Here is a 26,551-nt window from a genome sequence, read left to right on the forward strand (position 1 = left end):
TTCTTTTTTTTTTTCCTGAAATTCAAATTGACCTGGGTGTCCCAGATTTTATCTGGTGCCTCTACTCAGGGGTAACTCAGGTTCCTGTTTTTAGTTAAGGCCCTGGTCTGGGTGTCAGGAGGCCCACATACAAGTCTTGGCTCTGTACATCATTGTACAGAATCTCTTAACTCCTTGTCTCCGAGGTGAGGGGCTTGTGCTTCACATGATGTCTGAAGTTCCTCCCAGCCTTTAGACTCTGATTCTCTGATAATACAACTGCTAGATATTATATCCCAATTTAATTAGAAACAGAAAATGGCAATCTGAACATTGCCTCTTCAGCAAATCCAAGTAAATATCAAGGCAGGGCAGTTGAAATAAATGAGCAAAACCAAACTCTGTGCTATTGGCTTTGGATTAAAAACAAATAAAAACTTAATTCTAATGAAAAATATAAATGAATCCCAGGAACATGCTTCATATTTAAGAACCAGTTTTGCATTTCCAAGAAGGGGAGGAGGTGAAGAAGCTGGCAGTGCCTAAATCTGCTTTATTCCTTTTACTTAAACTGGAGGGAGGAAAAAAAAAAGGATCCAAATAGTTTGGGCCTCGGCCATCAAACCACAGGCAGTTCTCTGGTGTGCACTGCAGTTTGGATGGCTGACAGGGCTCGGTGAAAAACAAGTGCTATTTGTTTTCCTGTGCCTAGTATTTAACTGGAAATCAGAAGGCTAAATTTCCAATCAGTTGTTAAATAGCCCCAGATGTGAGCTCAGTGCTGCACTCAGAAGGGACGTGCACAGCCTGTACCGCAGCGCACGCGCAGTGCTTACCTTTCCTTGGAGCCAAGTAATGTGTAACTGAGGGCTGGAGGGGCCAAAAATGCCCTCAGAGAAACTCAGACATTCACGCTTGCTTGTGGAGGAGGGAACTTAAAGGAAAAAAAAAAAAAAAAACCCTCTGTATTCTATTGTGGTGCATTTTACAAACCTGGAAATCATTTTTCTTCTTCTCTGATTTTTCCTCCTTTCTCCCTTCTTTGGCAATCCGCTCACCCCCATGTTTAAGAAAAGTCATGAAGTTAGCATTTCTGGGAGAGTGGCTATTGCATGCACTTGTTTGTTCTTCCAGCACACAGTGTTGGGTATGGGGGGCCTGCTGGGACCAGTACCAGCTGTGGACATACAGGGCACCCAGGGGGTGGGTGCTGGCCCTCAGTGGGCTCCCTGTGGTTGGGAGAGCTGGTTAGGAAATTGAGACTTGCAGGTTAGTGTAGTCACTACCATCCTTGGATCCCTGGAGATCCGAGAAAATGACAGTTCTCTTCTTCCAAATGCAATTAAGGCGGCTTCTTGGGTGAGGCTGACTCCGAGGAGCCGTGGTGTGTGGCTCAGGGCTGTGAGGATCGACAAGCTTTTGGCTCCACGAGAAGAGTCACCCCCAGCTACCGGGGGCCCATGCGCACCATTTTGGGTTTTCCAGTGAGGTCTTTCCCCAAATAAATCCTCTCTTGGAGGCAGATTAAATAACTAAACGTTTCAAGATTGGAGGTTCTTCATCTTTTTAAAAACGTCTCCTGTGGAATGACTCATTGTGTCCTGCGGGATATTCCAAGTGGTTGTGATCCCTGCATTTTTATTCCAGAGGCTGCTTATCTGTTGGTTTTGTGGCTTGTCCTTAAGAGCCTTAATTATAAAGGACTTGATCCTCTTGTGAGCTAGGGTCAGTCAACTACCATCTTTCCTAGGAATGAGTTTCTGGCCCCTTTGTGGTGAGGGAGCTCTTCCTAAATGTCACTGTGGCATTTAGAACATTCCAGAGAGTCCCATTTCAGCTGGTAAACCTGGTCCAGAACGGGGTTTAAAAGACTGCCTTCCACTTATCCCCTCTTGCTGGGTCAATGCTGGACAAAGTAGCCGGCGAGTGAGTGGCCCATAGATCTTGGGAGGTTTGCCTGGGTGTATTTTTCCTGAGCAAGACATCCTGTCCGGGAGGGTGCACACAAGCGTAGACTTTTCCTGGCTCTGGCTGGGCGTGTTGTGTCATGTCTGTGTACAGGCACAGTCCCAGCCCTGTGAGGGCTTTGCTTTCATTCAACAAATTGAGGTTAAATAAGCTCCCTCTCGCCGTGCAGGGAAGGTCGGTATTTCTTTGTGTAGGCTGCCATGACGTCCTTTCAGGCTTTATTATCTGAGGCTAATCTGGTAATCTGATGCACCTGCCCTTCCCAAGTGTTGGGCACTTGGATCAAATGTTGTATCTCGGGTGCCTTGGTTGACGTGGCGAGCAGCCTCCAGAGAGCTGTTTGGTAGGATGAGTATTTTGTTAAGGAAGCTTGCAGAGAATTTTATTTCCATGCAACAGGAGGAGGGGAACGCCGTCTCCTGGAAGCTTTGGGAGGCTGATGTGAAAGCTGGTGGCCGTGCCTCAGTCCTCTCATCAGTTGGCACAGTGATGCCCTTGGTACACACTCCCCATCTCAGAGGATAGCCGCAGCATGGCCTTGACACAGGTTGGTGTGTGTATTTGAGGGAAGCCAGTTCTTGTGCCTCAAGTGCTTGTCTCATTTAACTCTCTGGCTTGGAACTTACTTCTACAAGAAAGAAGAAGTCACTTTAGCCTTTCTTACTTCTGTGTTCGGAGTAGAATTTGTAGGTCAAGTTTTCTTTTTGCCCCTGGATCCTAACACCCTGAGTGGGCTGTGGTCTTTGTTGCAAATGTGGGCTCCTGATGCCCCTGAGCAAGGAGGTCATCGTTGCTCTGCTTCTACATGTGCCATTTGCACAAAAATGGCACAATGAGATTCTTGGGCCCAGACATGCTTGGAAGTCAGGGCCTATCTATCTGCAACCTCTGACAAAAGCCCTTAGTGGTCACTGCCCATTTGATATCCAGGCCTCCCATGGGTGACCCAGGCTGTAAGGTGGTGCTCAGAGCTGCCGTTTGGAGCCAACACTGCTGCAACCCTCGAAAAAAGGGTTCTTATATCTTTTTCTAGCAATTTGACCCAGAAGGCTACAGTCTTGCCACAATGAGGAATGAATCCTGGCCTGTCCACCTTTTTTTTTTTTTTTGACAGAGTGGACAGTGAGAGAGAGAGAGAGAAAGGTCTTCTTTTGCCGTTGGTTCACCCTCCAATGGCCGCCGCGGCCGGTGCGCTGCGGCCAGCGCACCACGCTGATCCAATGGCAGGAGCCAGGTGCTTCTCCTGGTCTCCCATGGGGTGCAGGGCCCAAGCACTTGGGCCATCCTCCACTGCACTCCCTGGCCACAGCAGAGAGCTGGCCTGGAAGAGGGGCAACCGGGACAGAATCTGGCGCCCCGACTGGGACTAGAACCCCGTGTGCCGGTGCCACTAGGCGGAGGATTAGCCTGTTGAGCTGCAGCGCCGACGCCTGTCCACCTTAAGATCTGTCAAACCACCCATACGGCGGGCCTGTTGTGAGGATAGTCAAAAAACACGTTCCGCGAGTGTTGTGTGCTAGGTACTCTTCTGAGCGTGGACATGTATTTCCTTATTTAATCTTCACAACAAGCTTGAGTAAGAAATACTAGTCTGCTACTAGGGCTTGTCATAAGTTCTTCACAGAAGCTACACCCATCAGTTTATCCAGAGAAACAGGGCCCGTTAGGGCAGAGGAGCTGCAAGGGAAGAAGGGCGCTGGGACTCTCAGGTGTGAGCCGACGCTGGCGTGCACAGGTGGAATTCCTTCTTCGCAGGAAGCCTCAGCCTTGCCCTTGGAGGGCTTCAGCTGATGGAATGAGGTCCCCCCTTTCTTTAGATTTTTTTTTTTTTAATTTATTTGACAGGTAGAGTTATAGACAGAGAGAGAAAAAGGTCTTCCTTCCATTGGTTCACTCCCCAAATGGCCGCGCTGATCTGAAGCCAGGAGCCAGGAGCTTCTTCCTGGTCTCCCATGTGGGTGCAGGGCCCAAGCACCTGGGCCATCCTCCACTGCCCTCCCCGGCCACAGCAGAGAGCTGGCCTGGAAGAGGGGCAACTGAGGCTAGAACCCGGCACCCATATGGGATGCCCATGCTGTAGGCGGAGGATTAACCAAGTGAGCCACGGCGCTGGCCCCTAGACCCACCCTTTCTCTGAGCCACCTGATTCGTGACTGTGAACTTCAGCCACATCCACAGTATGTGTTCCCAGCAGCGTGTAGGTGAGTGTTTGCTTGAATCACCAGAGTGACATATGGAAGTATGTGCACCCTGGGTTTCTGCGGCTCTGAAACTCTGGCGTTGCCGTATCTGCTCCAGCCCATCCGACCATTTGAAGATGCTTGGGCCGTCTGTCGTTGTGGTTGCTTCCCCTAACTTCCCTTCCAGCCAAGCTGTGCTTTTGCTTCTGTCGCAGTCCTCCCGTTCCTCTCCTGCACGTCCTCCAGCACACAGTGCCTCGGGCTTCTGGGGAGGGGCACGGAGAAGGGCACAGCCAGTGCAAGGGTTGGGGGTGCAGAAACCTCCTCTTTCTCCTCCCTGCTTTGCCTCCCGCTCCCTTACAGCCTGGAACTTGCTCCCTTGTGTTCACCTGCTCAGTCCTGGTAGACAGCATGGCTCGAGGGACCCAGATCTCAGCTGCCCCGCGAGCCGGTGTCCTCGCCTCAGAAGGATGATGCAGTCAGCGTCCACCTTCCCATAGTGGAAACAAGGTGGTTTCGGGAGTCCAGCTGTCGGAATCCGCGCTCATTCCTTGCTAAAACTACGCAATCCGACCCTTTCCCTATCACTCAGAGCTGTGGTTTCTTCAGCTGTGAGAGGGGAGGGTTCGGGAAATGGAACACGCATGGAGCAGGTGTTCAGTACAAGCCTTTGTGAGGATTCCCTCCCAGTGTTCTATCTTAATACAGAACAAGGGCAGCTCCTGCCCACCCGGCACCGCCGATTTCTCAGTTGGGTAGCTGACTCTTCTGTGGCAGTGTAATAGAGGAGCTGGAGAGAGAGAGTGAGAGAGAGTGGGTCTGTGGTTCTGTGGTCAGTCCTGGCATCTAATAACTCTGTGCTGTGGGCAGGTCCTTCAGCCTCTTTGTGCCTCAGTTTCTTTCTAAAATAGAAGGAAGATTATGAGCCTTGGTGAAAAACTCTAGAAAGAGAATTCTGTGAACCTATCTGGAGCTCAGTTGTTTATAAAATTCAGTTCATGCCCTTTAACCTGGCTTGCAGATTGGATGGGACTGAAAAAGAAAAAAAAAAAAAGAGACTTCTTATTGAGGGGTCACCCAGAAGCATACTTGGAGGGCAGAAATGGACCAAGGAACAGAGCTTTAGATGGCAAATGCACTTTGAATTTCAGGGAAGGCTCCTCTTTTTTTTTTTTTTAAAGATTTATTTATTTATTTGAAAGGCAGAGTTACAGAGAGGCACAGGGAGAGAGGGAGATATCCTCCCTCTGCTAGTTCACTCCCCCAGATGGCCACAATGGCTGGAGCTGTGCCGATCCAAAGCCAGGAGCCAGGAGCTTCCTCTGGGCCTCCCACATGGGTACAGAGGCCCAAGGACTTGGGCTATCCACAACTGCTTTCTCAGGCCATAGCATAGAGCTGGATTGGAAGTGGAGTAGCTGGGACTCGAACCAGCACCATACGGGGTGCCAGCACTACAGGTGGCAGTTTCACCTGGCCCCCCCACAGCCTCAGCCCCCAAGGGCAGCGCCTCTTAACACCACACTAACACTGGAAAATGAAGATGGCTGAATTAAGGAGTGTGGGAGATCCATTTTTTGAGGCTGGGGAGGAGCTCTGTGCACCTGAGACTCGTTTTGGAAAACCGTTTTATAAAGTGGCTTGCGTTTCATGAATTTGGTAACCTATGGCCCTGAGTTTGTTTTCCAGGAGTGGGATCCTCAGCTCCTCTTTGTGAATCTGCGTGCTCACATGGAGTGTCACTCTTGCGGTGTGTCCATGGGAGATGCGAGCATTGCTTTTACCCTGGCTTCTGTTCAAGTCTGTGCGTGTTTATATTCGGAGTTTTCTTCTTGGACATGTGTGAACATGGAAGGCGATAAGCTCACAGGGCAGCCTCAGTCCTTTAGTTCTTCCTATCTCGGGAAAAATAATTAAGAACAGGATGATCATCATGTATGTTTTGAGAAAAATCAACAGTCTAATACGTTTTAAGTCATTTTCTTGGAAGAAAGCCATCTGGTTCGGGGTATAGAACAAAAATACCCTCTAAGAATTTAAAGATGGTTGCATGGATTTGTGTTTCTTCATTGCATGACTGGCAGATATCATAATCACATGGCTCATGAATATGTAGCTTTGCAAATTATGAATGCGGGTTCATGGGCATGGAAGTTATTATTTCTTTAAAAAAACTTCTAAAAGACAACATTGAGTCATGATATATGTTAATGGAAAACATGTTTCAGGTCCCATTTCACATCACGTGGCTATGGAGGAAATAGGCAAGTCCTCCCAGGAATTGAGTAAAGAGAACGTGTTATTTTCCTCTTTCAGAATATAGGGTTCAGTCCTCATTTGGGAGGTAAATATTTCAATGCTTGTTCCAGTAGGTTTGTTTTTGCTGGATTTTGAGTGCACAGAATATATCAAAGCATAATCTCCTTAATGCTCTAAGTGGGGGCTGTTAGGAACTCTAGGCCAGTTTGCAGGCCCTACTTCAACATAAGCCTGCATTTTAGAGAAATGCCTGTTCTCCTTTATCATCTGTCTTTCTCCCCTGTCCCTACTCTCCCCGCACAGAATCAGGCTCACCAGTTCTTGCTGTGGCAGATGTTTCTGAATTATCAGTGTGTTTTTCTTTGCTTTATTTGTTTTCCTTGTTTTGCTCTATTTTCCTAGGCAGGCAGTTCCAAAAAGAGATTTGTTTGTGCAGGAGTTAGGAAAAGGGAAGGAGAATCGTGAAAGCTGGGGGTGGAGCAGGACAGAGAGGAGCTGATCCTCATTGTGCAGATGTTGAACTTGCATGAATGTCAAAGTCATGGCCATGTGTGAAGCTGGGTATGTGAGTGAGAGCATCCCCCAGGGCCCGTAACCTGAATAACAGGCACTCATCCAGCTGATAAGTTAGGCTCCACATGGACCACAGCTGAAGTGTGTGTGTGTGTGTGATTCCTGGAACAGATTTTCCTCTAAGGTCTCAGCAGGCTTTTCTTTATCATTGGGGAGCTAGGACTTCTATTTCACAAGGCCCAATTTCTTTATTTTCCAATGTGCAAAAAGATGACTCCATCCATGAGCTGGCTTTTCGCTCTCCCTCTTGGCTTCGTGTCCACCTTTGCAGAGGAGAAGATTCTTGTTTATTCTCCAAGCGATCTCATTCAAGCTTTCTATAGATTATTTGGAGTTTACATCACGCTCATTCCTGTGTCCTGAGCTGTGTTCCTCAAGCGTGCACTGGAATCTCAGTGGTGGTAGGATTATAATGTAGTTTCCTGGACCCTACATATCCACTGCACTGCCCTGGAATCTGCATTGTAACAACTTAAATGCACTGTCTGTGATGCAGTGGTCTGAGCATCACACTTTGGGAAGCACTGGACTTGAGGCACTACATGTATCAAAGCATTCGACATTGGTTTGTGTTCTGAGACCAGACCAATAAGATGGATGGGTGGGTGGGTGGATGGGTATTATTAGTTCAGAAGTAGATTTGTTCCTCAGGGTCATTTTGGAGGAAGAGCTAGGGCAGTGCTGTGCAATAGAAATAGAATGTGAACCATATATATCATTCTAAGCCTTCTGTTACCACATTTTAAAAAGTAAAAGAAATGAAATTGATTTTAATGAGATCTTACTTAACCCACTGTATCTGAAATAATATCACTTAAATATAGGTATAACCAATTAATTAAAAAAACCTATTCAGATTGTTTTGCTTTTTCTTGTACTACATCTTCCAACTCTGGTATACATTTTATAGTCACGACACAGGCCAGTTTGCATAGCAGCCTTTCAGATGCCGTGTGGCCAGTGGCTGCCGCACTGAAAAGCGAAGATAGCAGCCCTGAGCCCTGACAGATGCGTGATTGACCCTGCGACTTCTTCCACTTCTCCGCTACTCCTGTAAATGACCTCAGAATCCTCCTTAACACAGAACTTCAGGCGGGCTCTGCCAATTATAATTAGACTTCCAGGTTTATTCCGTTCATTAAGCAAATGAGTGTCTTTTTTGTATCAGACACTGTACGAAGTACGTGGGATGAGCAAAGCAGATGACGATGTTAGGTGGAGGAGCTTGCCTTCTAGTGCATGGAGCACAATAAACGCATCACAGGCTACTTGAGAGGGTGGCGAGCACCATGGACATATAGCGTGAGGTGGGGTGAGGGGAGCTGGTGGCTGGGCTGTCATTTTCAGCAGAGCCTCTTAGGAAGGCTATATTTGGGTAGACTCCACGAGAGTGAGGAGCAACTGGAGATGAGACTTAGCAGCCACTCGTGGTCTCTTGCTGTGGGAACTGTTCCTCTGGGAACATTCTTTGTGGGAGAGAGGTCGAGGAGGTGGGAGACTGGGGAAAGGCCTGGATGAGGCCTACAGAGTGGCACTGCCCCTCCCCCAACTGACGACCAACCAGTTAGAGGCACAGAGCTAGGCTGTGATGCAGCCACCAGGCCCTGAGTCAGCCGCCGTGCGGAGATAAGTGCTAAACCAGCGGCGCTCACTTCCAGGAAAGGGCCATGGCCTTGAGCGAGGGCCTGATCAGGCTTGGGAGCCCAGCCCTGAGGCTTCCCTGGATCCGCTCAGGACTCAGGAGTTACAGCTCCAACACAGGTGTGGAAACAAAGCGCTGCTTGCCTCCTGTGCTTTTTTCATGCACTTTTGGACGAGGTTGTTGAATCGGATCCAGAAAAAATAATAAACTTGGCTCTCGTTGCCTTAGCCGTAAGTTCTTGTAATAAAACTCCCAGCACTGGCAGATAGAGTAATGTCCTGCTCTTTAAAAAAAAAAAATCTGGTAGCATAACCAGGATCTCAAATACAAATGGCGTGTGTGCTTCAAGTGGGAGGAGCATCGAGGAGGGGACGTGGCTCGGGCTGCTGCCCCACTGCCCGGAGTTTGTGGGGCGTAGGAGGCTCCATGGGTGCACCATGGAGCTCCTTGCTGAGGATCAGGCTACTTGGTGCTCCTTCCCACAGGAAGACGTCTGTCCTGTCAGGGGATGGCAGAGGACTGGCTTCTAATTAGCGTGCGGGAGGAAAGTTCCGTGGCTTGTAGGGGGAGATGTGGAGCTCCTAGATAGGCTTCAGTAATTAGTTTTTCGGTAGAGTTATTAGGTGAAAAAATCCAATCACGAGCTTTAAATCCTGGCCGAAAGCTCATTTCCTGGGCAGTGAGAGAAGCAGTGGGGGATTGGGTAAGGGGAGTGAAGAATGCAGGCCTCTCCTTTCCTGGAAGGAGCAGCTCTGCGCTTCCCTGCAGCCAGCAGGTGTCGGGTCCCTGCTTTGTACCCAGCACTTGTGCAGGAAGAACGAGTTGCTTCTTAGGCCCTGGAGGTGCTGGTCTTGGTGGAGTGGCGGGTCATGTGAGTGGGGGGAGGGACTGGAGGCATGTGTAAGATGCATTGGGGCAGCTGCATGCTGAGGAGGGTGGGCAACCTGGGGGACTTCCTGGAGAAGGTGACACTTGTGGGAAGCTAAGGAGCAGTATGGAGCAGTGCAGACAGGAGAGCAGACCCAGGAGTATGTCTGCCTGGTGTGTTCTGCAATGGGAGTGGTCCCACGAGGTGAGTCCTGGGTCCATGAGTGGGTGATGTGCAGCGAGGGCTTGTGCCACGTGGAAGGTGTACAGATTCTGTTTTGCATCATCCTGGCTATACTTCTCAGAAAGCCTGCCCAGGTGACAGCGTGGAGGAGGGACAAGAGGGGTCAGGATTGCCAGCGGGGAGGGTCTGAGGTTTCTGGACAATGTTGGAGACATTAGGGCCACAAATGGGATAGTAGCTTGGCAAGAACCCGCGGAGGAGGTGGGGTGGAGCAATAAATAGCCTTGGCAGTTTCTGCCATTTCATCCAAATTGAAGGTCCCTGGTCTTGACCTTTTTCTCCCCTCCCCTTCCCACCCTCCCCTTTCCTCCTCCTCTTCCTCCTCCTCCTTCTCCTCCTCCTCCTTCTCCTCCTCCTCACCTCTCCTCTTTTCTTTTCTTTCTTATGTGAGGGATGGACTCGAGTACCTGGGGTGGGGAGGAGGGGCTGGGGCCTCCTCTGCCCACAGCTCCTGAAACCTTTGGCATCTCTGCCATGATCAGTGGGTTACTCTTTGCTTGCCAGATCACTGCTGAGTGGGGGCTCCTGCACAGGCTCTGGATGGACTGGTCCCTGGGTAACCAACTGTCCGACTGAGGGCTAGAGCTTTCGGCACATCCTCCCACCGGGGAGGGAAATGGAGCTGGAGTTGACCCAATCACCAGTGGCTGCCAATTTCACCAATGGTGTCTACCTGCTCTTCAGCCGCCATAGGCTTGCAGAACTTGTGGCTGAGTGAAGCGTGGAGGTGCTGGGAGGGTGGTGCTCCTGGAGAGCCCATGGAAGCCCCAAGCCTGTGCCCCTGTGGCTGGTGCTATGCACCTCTTCCATCTGGCTCTTCCTCAGATGTCCCCTCTGGCACACACAGGTGGATGTTGGTAGAGTGTTCCCTTGAGGTCTGTGAGCCACGCTAGCCAACCGCTGAAGCTGAGGAAGTGGGTCGTGGGGACGTCTGATTGTAGCCAGTCTATATCCTGGACGTGCAGCTGGTGTCTGGAATAAGGACCGCCTGTGGTCCTGAGTGAGCCCTCAGCCTATGGGCTCTGATGTTGTCTCCAGGTGCAGTAGGTGGCTAGGGTCAGAATTCAATTGAAAGGTGGGACACTAATGGGTGTCTGCAGAGTTGGAGAATCGGTTGGTGTGAGAAGAACACACAGCAGAAGAGAACCATTGTGGGGGGTGAGCCTAGAGAATAGGAGGGGCCATTTTTCCCATATGCACATGTAGTTTCCATGTAATGATTACAGCCCTTTCTCATATTGGAAGAATTTTATTTACGCTCTAGTTTGATGTGGTTTGCTATCATTATTTCCTGTGTTCTACTGTAGACTTTTTTCTTTAAAAATTTATTTATTTACTTGAAAGGCAGAGTGAGAGAGAGAGAGATCTTCATCTACTGGTTCACTCCCCAGCTGGCAGCATCATCCAGGGCTTGTCCAGACTGAAGCCAGGGGCCCAGAGCTCCATCCCGGTCTCCCATGTGGGTGCAGGGGCCCACGCACTTGGGCCATCCAGTGACTTCTCAAGTGCATTAGCAGGCAGTGGATCAGAAGCAGAGAAGCTGAGACTCCAGCGGTGCTCTGATAGCTCTGATGTGGGATGCTGGCGGCATCACAGGTGGCAGATTAACGCCGTTGCCCCACACGCTAGCTCCAGTCTTTAACTTCTCTGACTTTCTGCCTAACAGTACTTAAAAGCACAGTACTCCTTCCCTCTCGCAGTTTCTTCTCTTTGCCATCACATGCATTTATTTATTTTGCTCCTCTGGATTCCCTTCTAGACTGTAAGCTCCATGCGGGCAGGGAGTTCTATTTGCCACATTTTCTACTTTGTGTCCTGATCTAAAATGGTGCTTGGCACAGAGCAGGCAGGTACTCAGTAGATGTCTGTTGAATGTATGAAGCATAGATGAGATGACAGCGGAGTTCAGCTCATCATACAAAAGCTGCTGTGGTCTGAGGCCTTGCTCAGTGAGATTCGTCACAGGGATTTGGCTCGTGTGATTATGGAAGCTGGCAAATCCAAAGCCCGCAGGTCTGATGTCCCAGTTCCAGCATGAGGGCCAGCAGGCAGGAGAATTCTCGCTTCCTTAGGGGAGGGCCAGCCTCTGCCTCTACACAGGCCTCCGACCAGTTGGATGAGCCAACACAGCATTGGGAGGGGGTGTCTGCTTTGTTCAGTCCGCTGATATAATGTGACTCTTCTCCAAAAAGTCCTTACAAAAATGCCCACAATAATGTTTGGCCAACTACCTGGGCACCCTGGAGCCCAGTCAAGTTGACACATAAAATTAACCCTCAGAGTATGTTTGTTAGACTACACCCAGAAGTCCTGGGGCTGACCCAGCACCACATTTCAGACTAAACTGGTGAAGCTCTGAGTAAGGTGGTGTCTGGGGAGCAGCCAAAGAAGCAAACGTGGGGTCGAGGCTATGGCACCTTCTGTAGTTGAAGGGAAGAGGAAAGAATTCTCTTTGGTCTGGCACACACACCTCAGGCATTGGGTAGAAGGCGAATCTTACTGATTAGAAAGTTAGCAAGGTCCTCTTTCTGGCAGGGTCCAAGCCAGGCCAGCTGTGAGAAGTCCCATGGTCTCACCTTGCCCAGGGCCGAGTGTCTGGCCTCAAGCAGGTCGCCAGTCTCTCTCTCTCGGAGGCTTCCTCCTCTGTCCTGTGGAAGTTGTGGCAGCCTGCCTCCCGGGTCCTGAGGAGCCGGTCACACCTGGACAATACCATCGGAAACTCAGCTCTGTCCCAGGGCTGACAGAGCTGGCAGCAGGAGCGGCGTGCTGACCAAGCCCTTGCTGAAGCAGAAAATTTCCACTGACCTGCAGTCAGGACACCTCACGGCCCCTGGCAGCTCTGCTTTCTTCCTACTGGAATGTGTCTGAGGAGCGGCAGGAGCTCTGGTTCCAAATTCCTGGACCTTGAGTGTGTGGCGCTGGTTGCTGCTGCCTAGGGGTAGGGGAGACGGGCATGGAGGCATCGGCGGGAGGTGCCCCTTCTCGAAGAATTGGCTCCAGCGTGGTGGTCTGCCTTCTACTGACCTCGGGACACATTCCCAGGTCACTCCTGATGTCTTCCCTTATTTCCACTGATGTCTTCTTCTTTTATGATTTTATTTATTTATTTGAGAGGTAGAGTTACAGACAGCGAGAGGGAGAAACAGGGAGGAAGGTTTCCATCTGCTGGTTCACTCCCCAAAATGGCCACCGTGGCTAGAGCTAGGCTGATCCAAAGCCAGGAACCAGGAGCTTCTTCCATGTCATCCACGTGGGTACAGGGGCCCAAGGACTTGGGCCATCTTCCACTGCTTTCTCAGGTCACAGCAGAGAGCTGGATGGGAAGAGGAGCAGCCGGGACTAGAACCAGCGCCCATATGGGATGCCAGCGCCGCAGACAGAGGATTAACCTGCACCACGGCGCCAGCCCCAACACTGATACCTTCTTGCTTCTGGCAGACAGCATGGGATACGTCCTCCTTTCACCCTGGAGACAGGTCCCCTTAGCATGTGGTGCTTAAAGCCCCGTATTTTATTTTCTGGCTGTGCCATGAATGAGAACGCAGAGACGGAGCATCCGGGGCCACTTGGCTTCTCATCCGACCATGTGGGCCGTGCCAGGGGCTGTTGTGGGTTTTTTTCCTCCCCACCTCTAGGGACAGGCTTGATAAAAGTATCTTTGTAGTACTTTTCTGTGAAAAGCTTGTCACAGGACTGAAGCCAGTGGAGCAGATAAACATTGTTTGAGGTTCAGCGCTGACGAGAAGCTAAGCTGTCCAAGAGTTACACATAGGAGGACACGGCTGCTGTGTGGCAGGAACAGGGCTCGGGAGCTTGTCATGTGCAGGCGGCATCAGAACAAAGTCAGGGCGACACTGGGAAGCTGTCATTCCCACCCTGGATAACACGTCATGGTGCCTACCGCATGGGGCCCATGCGGCCAGTGTGCTTGTTGGGAAATAGTGCCCCCGCCGCTGCCCGCCCCAACTCATTAATGACTGATTCTGGGCCTCCCAAGCCAAGGCAAGCCCAACGGGCCCTCTTACTCTTTATTAAGTAGTGAAGAGCGGGCCTGATTTCCATCATGGAACAGGCTGTCAGTTCGGGGATTCAAACTAGGGCTCCAACATTTGGTCAGTCCCAAGTGAAGAGTGAGATGTCTCAGTCTTTGCATTGTGGACATCTTGGGGAATTCTTGGCTGTCCTGAGTCTTGTTAGGTGTTCCGCCATCTCTTTGGCTTCTAGTCAGTGAATGCCAGTGGCACCACCTTCCTGGCTGTAGTGGCAATCATAGTGTTCCAGACACGTGCTGCTTAATGACTCCCGGGGGACACAGTCACCTCCAGTTAAGAGCCACAGGTGTGAGGTACCCCACGCTGGGCCTGTCCCATAGCACTGCTTTGCAAATGTGGACTATTTCAATACCTGTTAAGATAGGGATTCTCAAGGATGGCTGAACACTGGAGTCACCCAGGCCGCATAAAAAATTCTTTTTTTTTTTTTAAAGATTTATTTTTATTTATTTGAAAGACAGAGTTACAGAGAGAGGTAGAGACAGAGAAAAGTCCTTCACCCACTGGTTCACCCCCCAAACAGCTGCAACGGCCAGAGCTGATCTGAAGCCAGGAGCTAGGAGACCCCTCCCAACCCAGGTCTCCCCCGTGGGTGCAGGGGCCCAAAGACTTGGGCCATCCTCCACTGCTTTCCCAGGTCACAGCAGAGAGCCAGATTGGAAGTGCAGCAGTCGGGACTCAAACCAGCACTCATACGGGATGCCAGCACTGCAGGCCAGGGCTTTCACCAGCTGCACCACAGCCCCGGCCCCGTAAAAATTCTGATACCTAGGCCCTACCCAGCAGGTTCTAGTTGATTTGAAGGTGGCCTGGCATCAGGACATTTAGAGCCCTGTAGGTGATTCCAGTTTTCAACTAAGAAGGGATAGCCACAGCATTAGGAGGTCATGGAATCAGCTGAGTACTTTGCTAGCTTTAAAATGTAGCTGGGGGAGTACTCTTTGGTGTATGTGTTAAGGTGGAAAACACTGCTATATTATCAGCAATAGAACCGAAAGCAAAACTCCTGTCCTCAACTTGCTTTTTGATCTGGCTACTTATAAACCCCTTAGAAACTGCTTGCGTTTTGGTAAGAATAGAGAGTTAATGTGAAACTTAATATAAAAGACATTTCTAGTTGTATGACTTAGAAATCCGTGAGCCTCTCTGCTCACATTTTGAGGTTTTGCCAAGACACTGAAAATCATTTCTGTTGTAAGTGCTAGCCAGTGGCCTGCATATTCTAACCAGCAGCTAAATGTGATTGTTGTTCAGCAACAAGATGATGTTCCTCCTTTGTATGTGTTAATTACAGGCACATCATGCTGTGCTAGCTCAGCGGTGGCCTACATACATTCGGCCATCGTGTGCAGCTTGCACAACTCATCCTGAGAGTTTTATTAGGGTTGTTTGATAACCTCTTGACTTCATTATCTATGGGAACTTGGGGATCTTACAAAATATACTGTCATATGCATTCATCTTGCTGCTACCAGATAGAGAACTGTAGTAGAAGATTGGCAACCTTTGGCCATTCTTTTAATCTACTCAGGAGCACCTAAACCAGAAGGACTCTCACCGCATCCCTGTGTGGCTCTATTGGCAGATGATGTCACTGGGGAAGATCTGAAGTCATGGTCAGTTGCTAACAAGGACTTTGGGGTCGATTGCCTTGATCCCACAGCCTGTCATAAGCCTGGGAGGACACATGCTAGCACTTCCCACCTAACACGCAATACATCACAGCTGATCCTTGGTGTCTGGAGGGACACTGGTTCCAGGACCCCCGTGGATACCAAAATCTTGGATACTCAAGTCTCTTGTACAAATGGCATTGTATCTGCATATAACAGAAGCACATCCTCCTGTATACTTTAAATCATCTCTAGGTTACTTATAATACCTAGTAGGTGTAAATGCTGTGTAACTAGTTGTTCTGCTAAATTGTTTAGGGAATAATGACAAGGAAAAAAAAGTGTAAATGTTCAGTACAGACGTGACCTTTTTTTCCTGAATATGTTCATTCTGCAGTTGGTTGAATCCACAGGTGTGAGATTCACATCCAAGGAGAGCCAACTGTGTTTGAAGGTTGGCCTTCAATGTAGATGCATGGGAAAGAGCAGTGGTGATTCTTTCGATTGTTCACAGTGCATAATGCAGTCTCATCACGGAATTCTGCCAGAGCTCAAAGGCGCGTCCTGCCTTGATGGCTTTGCTGTTATCTGGAGTAGTAGGCTTAGAGTTGTTGTCGTTGTTGAAACAATTGCTGAGAAAGGATCCTCTGCCTGAGTCACAGAGAGGATGGGTGGTTCCACTCATTGACAGGTCCCCGTCTGTGGTCAGAGCCATGCTCTCATTAATTATGCTCCAGGCCAGGCGACCACTTCACGCTAAATTTGCAATTCCATTTCCTCTAGGTGTCTCCGGGTTCTGAGGTCCAGTTTTCATCAAGAAACTTCTCCTTGACAGCAGAAACAGAAGAAAGGAACTTCCCCCATGGAAATGAAGACCTGTTAAGTTGGGCCCGAAAGGAATACGGAGCAGTTACCTCCTTCACTGAACTCAAGATAGCCAGAAACATTTACATTAAAGTGGGGGAAGGTAAGCTTTCTGTGTTTCCTTTTCTGAGACCAGGTGATTGGGGCAAGGAATCATGGGATCCCAGAGTGGGGTTGGAGCTGGCAAGGACCATTCCTCCTCCTGAGAAAATGGGTCTGTAATGAGCAAGAGAGAACTGGGGAGCAGTGTGGGTGAGAGATGGGGAGGTGGTTGAGGAGGATGTGGAAGACATCCAGGCACAGAAGTCAGGAGCAGTGGATGAAAAGTGAGAGCTAAAGGTGTGGGCAAGGGAGTGACAACTGAGGGAATGAAGAGGGAGTTGACAGGCCAGCAGGTAGGGATTCTTTTTTTTGACAGATAGAATTAAAGAGTGAGAGAGAGAGACAGAGAGAAAGGTCTTCCTTCTGTTGGTTCACTCCCCAAATGGCCGCTATGGCTGGAGCTTCGCCGATCCGAAGCCAGGAGCCAGGTGCTTCCTCCTGGTCTCCCATGCGGGTGCAGGGCCCAAGCACTTGGGCCATCCTCCACTGCCTTCCTGGGCCACAGCAGAGAGCTGGCCTGGAAGAGGAGCAACCGGGACTAGCACCCGGTGCCCATATGGGATGCCGGCACTGCAGGCAGAAGATTAACCAAGTGAGCCATGGCACCGGCCCAGGGCTTCTTAACCATTTGTGCTGCACACATAGTAGGCAATGTCAGTTTGGTATGTTGAGACATCAGTTAAATTTAGGGTACTAGCAAAGGAAAACTGTTTAGTTTTAATGCTAATACCTCTTATAAAGACACATTATTATTATTATTTTAAATATTTATATATTTATTTGAAAGAGTTACAGAGAGAGGGAGAGGCAGAGAGATCTTTCATCTGCTGGTTCACTCCCCAGATGGCAACAATGGCCGAAGCTGGGTCAGGCGAAACCAGAAGCCAGGAACTTCTTCTGGTTCTCCCGCACGGGGAGCAAGGGTTCAAGCACTTGGGCCATCTTCTGCTGCTTTCCCAGGCCATTAGCAGGGGGCTGTATTGGAAATGGAGCATCTAGGCCATAAACTGGCACCTGTATGGGATGCTGGCACCACAGGTGGCAGCTTTACCCACTATGCCACAACACCAGCCCCAAGGACAAATAATTATGTAACCTTGATCAGAGATTGCCTTGCAGAGGGCTATGACTCAACTTTGAAAGCTTATTTCCTAAGAAAAAAATTTTCATTATTATTTTTAGTTCTATATGTATGAGTCCTTCAAGAAGTTCATGAAATGCATATTATGAAAATATATGCATAGATTTCAGAATTTCTTACACTAAAATAAATTTATCTTTTAATTCTATTTTTCCATGACTTTTTGGAGTATGTTCATATTTGGAACCCCATTAAGGTGCTAGGAAGTAACTCTTGTGAATGAGTCCTTGTTATGCTCAGGTGATTGTGTGACCACCACACTTCAGGTTTTCAGAATCCCATACTTCCTGTTGAATTGCCAACGCCCCCCAGACAGTGTGACAGAGAAGGGTGGGTTCCTGAGTGCTTGGTCCCTGCCCTTCTGGGGATCTGTGCCATTTGAGGTGTGTGTGAGACAGGTGCAGGAGAAGTGGACAGCGACCTCGGAGTGTGTGCTCTGTGCAGAGGCTTCCACATGCACCCCACTTAACCCCACCGTAATCCCGGAGGGAGATGTCATTTTCACCATGTTATGGAGGGCTTCATGGAGGGTTACGCCAACTTACTCAAGTCTACATTACTAGCGTGTGGCAGACCCAAACCCTCTTTCCTGGCTGCTGAGTCCAATGCGTGGCGCTCGATAGGTACTTTAGACAAATAGGCATGATCTTTTTTTTTTTTCTTATTTATTTATTTGAAAGACACAATTGTAGGCTGGGTGGAGAGACAGAGAGATCTTCCATCTGCTGGTTCACTCCCATATGGCCACAATGACCTGTAGTGGGCCCGATCTGAAGCCAGGGTCCACAGCTTCTTCTGGGTCTCCTACATAAGTGCAGGGGCCCAAGGACTTAGGCCATCCTTCACTGCTTTCCCAGGCACATTAGCAGGGAGCTTGATCAGAAGTGGAGCAGCCAGGATTTGAACTGGCATCCATATGGGATGCTAGTGCCACAGGCTGTGGCTTTACTCACTACTCCACAGTGTTGGCCTCAATAAGCATAATCTAAAAACACAAGTGGGCCACCTGGATGGAAAGACTAGTTTAGCTAGGGTAGACAGGAAGGATTTTACTTGAGAATCAGATTTTTTTAAAAAGATTTATTTATTTATTTGAAAGGCAGAGTTACAGAGAAGCAGAGGCAGAAGCAGAGGGAGGGAGGGAGAGAGAGAGGGAGAGAGGTACAGAGGTAGAGGGGTAGAGAGAGAGAGAGAGAGAGAGAGAGTGTTTTCCATCACTGGTTTACTCCCCAGATGGCCGCAATGGCTGGAGCTGTGCTAATCTGAAGCCAGGAACCAGCAGATTCTTCTAGGTCTCCCACTTGGGTGTAGGTGCCCAAGTACTTGGGCCATCTTCCACTACTTTCCCAGGCCATAGCAGAGAGCTGGATGGGAAGTGGAGCAACTGGGACTCGAACTGGTGCCCATTTGGAATGCCGGCACTGCAGACCAGACCACGGCTTTATCCACAACGCCAGGCCACCGGCCCCAAGAATCGGGTTTTAAAAAGTGATTTTTGTTACTAAACTCTCATGGTAGTCAAGTAACTAAGAAGAAAGGTCAAGTCCCATGGAGGCAAAATGAATAATCTCTTTTAATAAACGCTCTAAGCCTTGGCCAGTGGTCTGCATTCTGAAGCAGAACTCTGCTAACAGGAAAGAATGTTGAGTGCCCCTTGGCACTTGTTAGAGGAAAGAAGCTTGCTGCAGGAGCATTTAGAATGCTGGGCTCTGTTCCCTGGCCAGGCATGAGCTTCAGTGAGCAGCAGACACCTGCCCTGAGAGCAAGGGGTTAAGTCACTTACCTGGCTAAGCCACAGGCTGGGTAGGGGAAGCCAACTTAAAGGACCAGATGTCCAGTCCAGGCAAATGTGGTTAACTCCCGGGTCCCACCTGGGGAGCCCCTGGCCCCTGACTCCAGCCACCAGTTGGGTTGGTCACACCCTGGAGGGGAGCAGGTAAGGGAGGTGAGGTTCTTTGGGTAGGTCAGTGGACCACAGGTGATGTTCATCACCTTGTCAGCTTCCCAGGACTTGACCTTCTGTACCCTCCTTGTACCCAGGGGTCAGACCCCAGAGGTTCTCAAAAATGTGGTTCCCACCTCCATAGCCTCCACCTTCCCTGGGAACTTGTTAGAAAGGCCAGTTCTTGGGCCCAGCCTAGACCAATGGAAGCAGAAATTGTGGGGGTGGGATCAGCAGTTGCTGTTTGACTGGGCCCTCTAGCCGGTTCTGGTGGTCATTCACGTCTGAGAACTGCTCTAAGCTGGAGTGGAAGAGTCCAGGGGTTTTGGTTCTTATCCTGACTGGTGCCGCTCCCTGTGAGGCTGCGGGCAGCCCTGCTTCTCCACCAGAGCCCCAGTGCATTCGCCCTGCCTCCAGGACTCGTCCCTGCTCTCCCAGTTTCTCATTCTAGGTCAGTGCATCTGTCAATCTTTTCCTAAAACACAAATAAGCCCGTGACTCTCCCCCCGCCCCCCACACCAAACGTTCCAGGTTTCTACCCAGGGATTCCCCTTTGTGGCTTGCTTTCTGCTTGGCACTTGGTGTAAGTTTTGATGCCAGGTATGTGGAAAGTCATTTCTGGGGGAGGGAAACCCACACACACAACAAAAGGAGATCAGTTTATTTAACTTGGTGACAATGGCATCTGGGAGTGAAGTTGGTAACTGCAACTTTGGAACAATTAAGCCTTTCCTGGCTTAGCACGGGTGAATTTTTTTGTTATTTGTATCACATCTCACATTTGTGGTTTGTGAATTCAAGAAACCTATACCATGTGCCTACACATGCCCGATGTAAGCCAGGCACACCTGTGAATGGGAGCTATGGGCTCCAGTCCCAGGAGGCTCCAGTCTCTTGTGCTCCCGAGCCCATAAACACACCTTCTGATTCCTGATTACTCCTCAGCCCTGCCCTCCCCATATCATTTTCCGTCCTGTGATCTGGGGAAGCATTTGCAGGGCTGCAGCTGCGCCATGTGCATACCTCATCTGCACATCTGGCAAACCCCTCAGCAGATGTGGAGGAAGGCAGCTTTGTAGCCTGAGTCCGTGGGGCCTTGAGCTCTCTTCTCAGAGCGGATTTTAGAAAAGAATGCAGACTGCAGAGCCAACACCCACCTGCAGCGACCCAGGAAGCAGGAGCTTTGTGAACTGCTCTGGACCCCTGTGTTCTAGGATGGTGCTGGGGGCGCCTCCATGGCTGGAGCTCCGATGCCACAGTGTGTGCTGCAAACTTGCCTGCAAAGGGTGGCACGAGTTGGGGAAGGAGCAGTATGAACCAGTCCTTGGAACCTCCTGGGCTGATTCCCTCCTCCAGAGTGGAACTTTGCCGTGGATGCGAAACCTGGCATCCTGTCTTTAAAACCAACCAGGCAGAGCTCTCTGCTGTGGCCCGGGAGTGCAGTGGAGGATGGCCCAAGTGCTTGGGCCCTGCACCCCATGGGAGACCAGGAGAAGCACCTGGCTCCTGCCATCAGATCAGCGCGGTGCGCCGGCCGCAGCGTGCCAGCCGTGGCGGCCATTGGAGGGTGAACCAACAGCAAAGGAAGACCTTTCTCTCTGTCTCTCTCTCTCTCACTGTCCACTCTGCCTGTCAAAAAAAAAAAAAAAAAAAAAAAACAACCCAACCAGGCAGAAGTCAGTTTCACTGAAGTGTCAGGCCCCTGATTAACTGCCCCTCTGAAATAAAGCTTGCTGCACCTAGAACTTCCTGGACCCCTGGCCCCAGCTGTCACATTGCCAGTAGTTTCTCGCAAGTTCTGTTTAAGCATTTAAACCACTGGGTGGAAACCCAGGCTGCACCAGTGGCGTGTGCTGTGGGGAGGAAGATGTCTTCAGGCCCGTGGTGCTCACATCACTTTCCCCATCCCTCTCCCGGGGCGGGGTGGTGAGCAGCCGTCAGCACGGTGAAGGCACCGTGGACACTAAGTGTCATGTCAACATGAATTGTCTGTGTCGAGATTGTGAGAAAGAGTGAAAATCTGCCCTCTCTGCTTCCTCCGAATGCCTACCTTTTAATCTCCAGAGTATAAAGTGCTGTGAGGAATAACTCTGATGGAATGATTCACTCTGCATGCTGGCACAGAGATGTCAGTAGGCGGCTGGGTCTCCTGCTAACTGGGAGAACAAATTTCCAAGGAGGGGCATGCAGGCATCCTGTGGTGTCTGTAGGGAGCTGGTTCCAGCCCCACTCCTGTGGATACCCAAATCCAACAAAGGTCAAGTTCCTTATATAAAAGGGCACAGTGTTGGCCTATACCATATGCACACACCTCCCATGAACTTTTTTTTAAATATGCATTGCCTTCTTAAAAAAAATTATTTATTCATTTGAAAGAGTTACACACAGAGAGGAGAGTCTTCCATCCTCTGGTTCACTCCCCAAATAGCTGCAACAGCTGGAGCTGCACCCGTCTGAAGGCAGGAACCAGGAGCTTCGTCTGGGTCTCCCATGTGGGTGCAGGGGCCCAAGGACTTAGGCCATCTTCTACTGCTTTCTCAGGCCATAGCAGAGAGCTGGATCAGAAGAGGAGTAGCTGAGACTTGAACCGGTGCCCATATGGGATGCTGGCACTGCATGTGGTGGCTTTACCCACTACACCACAGCGCTGCCCCCCATGTGCTTTCAGTCATCTCTAGATTACTGATAATACAAACTAAATGCTATGTAAATAGTTGCTATGCTGCATTGTTCAGGGTTTAGTGACAAGGAAAAGGGTCTGTACATATTTACTACAGACGCATTATTTTTTCCAAATCTTGGAGCTGCAGTGGATTGTCTGCAGGTGCCGGTCCTGTGAGAGCTGATTGTAGTTGGCAATAGGCGAGAGAATGGTTTCAGTGTTGACCGTGGAATGCCTATTGGATTTTCACATAGGAGTTGCTTGGTAGACAAATGGAACTATGAGTCTGCAGCTCAGAAAAGGAGTCACAGACTAGATAAAGTGGAGGCCAGAGGAGTAACTAAGATCATGTAGGGAAAATAGGAGACAAAAAGAGGAAGCTGAGGTTCTTGGCTTTCGTGTACATCGGGATCAACAATGGAGTTTTCAAAAGAGCAAGCTGCCTCCGCCCACCCGGATGTCCTGGATCAGATTCTTTGGGATGGGATCCAAGCAGGTGCATCATGACATGCACTGAAGATTGAGACCATTAGTGTTTAAAGGATGACAGAGGATGAGGAGCCAGTAAAAGAGTCTGAAAGAACTGTCAGAGGAAATGGATGAGGACCAGAAGGATCACAGAAAACAAGAAAGGAGAGGACTTCGTTTAAAAAGGCCACTGGAGTTAGGCATTAGGAGGTCACGGGTGACCATAGCAGAAGGCATTTCAGGACAGTGGTGGGGGAGCCCATAGATGAAGACCCTTCCTTCTGGCTTGGGATTCCCCATCTTGCACCTGCTCAGTCTTACCAGCGTCCTCCCCTTGGAGGCTCAGTGGATTCACAGATTACCCTGTGCTGCTTTACTTTCAGACCAAGTATTCCCTCCAACATGCAACATAGGGAAGAATTTTCTCTCCCTCAATTACCTTGCTGAGTACCTTCAGCCCAAAGCAGCAGAAGGCTGTGTGATGTCAAGCCAGCCCCAGGATAAGGAGGTGCACATCATCGAGTTGATCACGCCCAACTCTAACCCCTACAGGTAAGTGTGTGTGAGCGTGAGCGTGAGCGGGTGTGTCTTCTGAACTGAGCAGAGGCAAAATCAAAGGCACTTCCATCTGGCTTGAGGCAGGGAGAGGTGCTGCCCTCCCTGTGCAAATGAGCAGGGCACCCGCGGTGCTTCGGGGGTGGTTCACAGAGGCTTTGAAGAGGGAGCCAAGGCACCAATGGTGTATTTTATATTCTGCAACTATCTCCAGATCCCATATGTTCCTGAAGCCTGTTCTGATTTTTACATATTAATTATAGGATGGTCACTCTTGCACCATCATTATCCCCTTTAACTGAGGTTATTCCTGATAAGAAGATCACAATATGTGCCTTAGTAACATAATTATCATTTCAGTATCATTCTGGTCTAACTATGGTTCTGTTCTTTGTGTCCTCAAAGCCTGTATATGTTCAGAACTGTTTGCTTTAAAACTGTGAGTGTGTGAGTGTACATATGTTTGTATGTGTGTGTGAGTGAGTGTGTGTATGTGAGTGTGTGTGTATGTGTTTGTGTAGGCAGAGTGGCCCCATGGTGATGTGGTGACACCCAGTTGCCATTAGATAGAACTTGCCTCCCCACTGTGCTCTTGTCTCCATTTCAGTTTCCTAGCCCTGGACTTGAAATTTGACCTCCCTGTTGAGCATAATTAGAGAATTGCCATTGGTTGAACTCATTAATTAACACATAGTTATTTTTAGGTGTTTAAATTTAAAAATTTGAATTTAAAAGTTTAATTTTAAATTTTAATTTTAAAAATTTTAAATTAAAATTAAATTTTAATTTTAAATTTTAGATTTTAATTTTAAATTCAAATTTGAAAATTGATCCCTGTTAAAAATAAGAGTAGGAATAAGAGAGGGAGGAGATGTACAGTTTGGCACATGCTCACTTGGACTTACCCCTAATGGTAGAGCTAGAAACGTGCCATGGGACTCCAAATTCCATTAAGTTGGCAGGTACCAATTCCATCTTACTAGTTAAAGTGATCAGTTTAAGTTCATAATTGATCATAAAGATAGGATTAAGTGTCAAAGGGATCACATAAATAAGACCAGTGTCTGCTAATAACAATTGAATTAAAAAGGAGAGAATGACCCAACATGGGAAGTGGGATACCCAGCAGATTCATAGAATGGCAAATGCCCTAAACAGCAACTCTGGCCTCAGAATCAGCCCTTAAGGCATTTGGATCTGGCTAAAAAGCCTATGAGAGTTTCTCAGGCATGGAAAGCCAAGACACTGTGGCAAAAAATGGCCTAAATGAAAGATCTCTGTGAGTGAGATCCCAGTGGAAAGAATGGGCCATCAAAGAAGGAGGTACCTTTCTCTGAAGGGAGGCGAGAACTTCTACTTTGACTATGACCTTGTCTAAATAAGGTCGGAGTTTGTGAACTCAAGAGGCTGCCATAGTCTTGACAGCTTATGACAAGAGCCTCGGGTGATTACTGACGTCATAAACAAGAGTGTCAGTGGTTAAATCAACAACAGGAGTCACTTTGCACTTATTCCCCATGTAGGATCCCTGTCCTTAATGTGTTGTACTATGCAAATTAATGGTAAAACTAGTACTGAAACAGTACTTTATACTTTGTGTGTCTGTGTGGGTGCAAACTGTTGAAATCTTTACTTAGTATATACTAAGTTGATCTTCTGTATATAAAGATAATTAAAAATGAATCTTAAGAATGGAATGGGAGAGGGGGTAGGAGATGGGATGGTTTGCAGGTGGGAGGGTGGTTATGGGGGGAAAAAACACTGTAATCCAAAAGTTGTACTTTTGAAATTTATATTTATTAAATAAAAGTTAAAAAAAAGATTTAGGAAATTAAGAGAAGGCAAAAAATTTATTCTCTCGCTTTACCCTGCATTTCATCTGGACTGGTGACTTCGAAGTTTAAATGTGTATTGTAGAGGGATTTCAAAGTTAAAATGCTATTGAGGTTTTGATTTCAAAAGTGAGTAAGCTGAAGATCAGCTTTGGTAGGATTCCATTCTGTCCCACATGAGGAATTCTGTGGAAGGTCCAAAGGGAATGAGAAATAGAAGCAGTCTGGCACATGTGCTTAGCCATTAAGCCCATGGCTTCATTTGTGTACATTGTTCATTTTATGCTTTACAAGCATGTAAAACCAAGATGGAAATAAAGACTTTCCCGTTAAATTCAGAACCATGGAGATAATGTTTAGTTAAAAAAAAAATTCTCTTATATACTGAATTCTTAGAAGTTTGAGTGGTGGTCATCAGTTTTCTAACAATTACTCAGTTGACCATCTGGTTTCTTGATTTTAATAACTGTATATCCAGAAGTTTGGGAAAGTAAATGCAGATAGGATTTTGTAGCAATTGTATATGGGCTCAAGCAAACCTAAGATAAATCAAGAAATTCTCCAGCCCTTTGCCTCTTATTTTGAAGTTTCCAAATTTTTTTTTGCCATGTTGTCTCCCCACCCCACCCCCAATTCTGTCACAGCTCCCCTCTGAGCAAAGTGCCATCCACTTCTGGTTTTGTAGGAATCTGAGCATTTAGCAAATTGGTAAGTTGTACATTGAAGATGTGGGGAAGAAAAAGCACCAATTCTGCCTCGACAGTCAAGTCCTCTGGTTTGTTCAGGTCTCTCTCTAATGGTGGCTGCATCAAGTAACCACCTTGATTTTGGTTTTGTTTTCCCAAAGAAGAGAAAAACGTTCATGGCTAATGATCAACAGGGCTGTGTTTCCATTGTTATGTAAAATCATTTTGTTTTGTGTGCAGTAACAATCTGTTTTGCACATGTCATTTGCCCAGGATCAACTCCAGCTTTTTAATCAGCTGGCCAGACACTAGAAACACGAAGACTTGGAAGAGGGGTTGCAAGTTTCTGGCATTTGGGTCCTAACTTTGCCTTTATTTTCTCTCACAGTGCTTTCCAGGTGGATATAATAATTGACATAAGACCCTCTCACGATGATCCCGAGGTGGTCAAAAATCTCATCCTGATCTTGAAGTGCAAAAAGTCCGTCAACTGGGTGATCAGATCTTTTGATGTTAAGGGAAACCTAAAAGTTATTGTAAGTTGGTTGAGCATTTCTTTGTTTTGATGAATGGCAAAAATTTAAGCTGGGCTTATATGTGTTATTTTTCTCAAGTTTCTGCCTCTTTGGAGTTTCTAAGGTTTCTCTCGGTTATTTTCCACATTGCAGAGTAGGCTGCTCCCTGGCTTTTCCCGACAAGGGTGGTCAATGTGAGGGTTAAAACATGGGCGCTGTGGGCCAGACCAACTGCATTTGTGTCCTGGCACTTGCATTTACAAACTGTGACCTTGGGCACATCCCTTAACCTCTCTCAACTCTAGTAGCCTCGTTTGTGAAACTCCTGAAATGCATCAGTGTGCTTTGTAGCGCTAGTAAGTGTAAGACAAGGAGCACAGTTAAGCCTTCCATGGCTGAGTCCTAGT

At 48.4% G+C, this 26,551-nt stretch overlaps 1 protein-coding gene across 7 annotated transcripts in view; it reads left to right on the plus strand.

Moving 5' to 3' along the window:
* The window catches only part of TGFBR3 (transforming growth factor beta receptor 3), a 216,895-nt gene that overhangs the window by 146,521 nt on the left and 43,823 nt on the right, over positions 1–26,551 (plus strand). For all 7 annotated transcript variants that reach the window (XM_008264892.5, XM_070078049.2, XM_008264894.5 and 4 more), the window contains 3 exons: positions 16,161–16,344; positions 22,940–23,108; positions 26,018–26,165. In XM_008264892.5, coding sequence (XP_008263114.1) covers positions 16,161–16,344; positions 22,940–23,108; positions 26,018–26,165 — 501 coding nt within the window. The remainder of the gene's footprint in view (positions 1–16,160; positions 16,345–22,939; positions 23,109–26,017; positions 26,166–26,551) is intronic.

The sequence above is a fragment of the Oryctolagus cuniculus genome, chromosome 7, assembly GCF_051225735.1.
Source record: "Oryctolagus cuniculus isolate XC-2025 breed Fujian yellow rabbit chromosome 7, ASM5122573v1, whole genome shotgun sequence".
NCBI lineage: Eukaryota > Metazoa > Chordata > Mammalia > Lagomorpha > Leporidae > Oryctolagus > Oryctolagus cuniculus.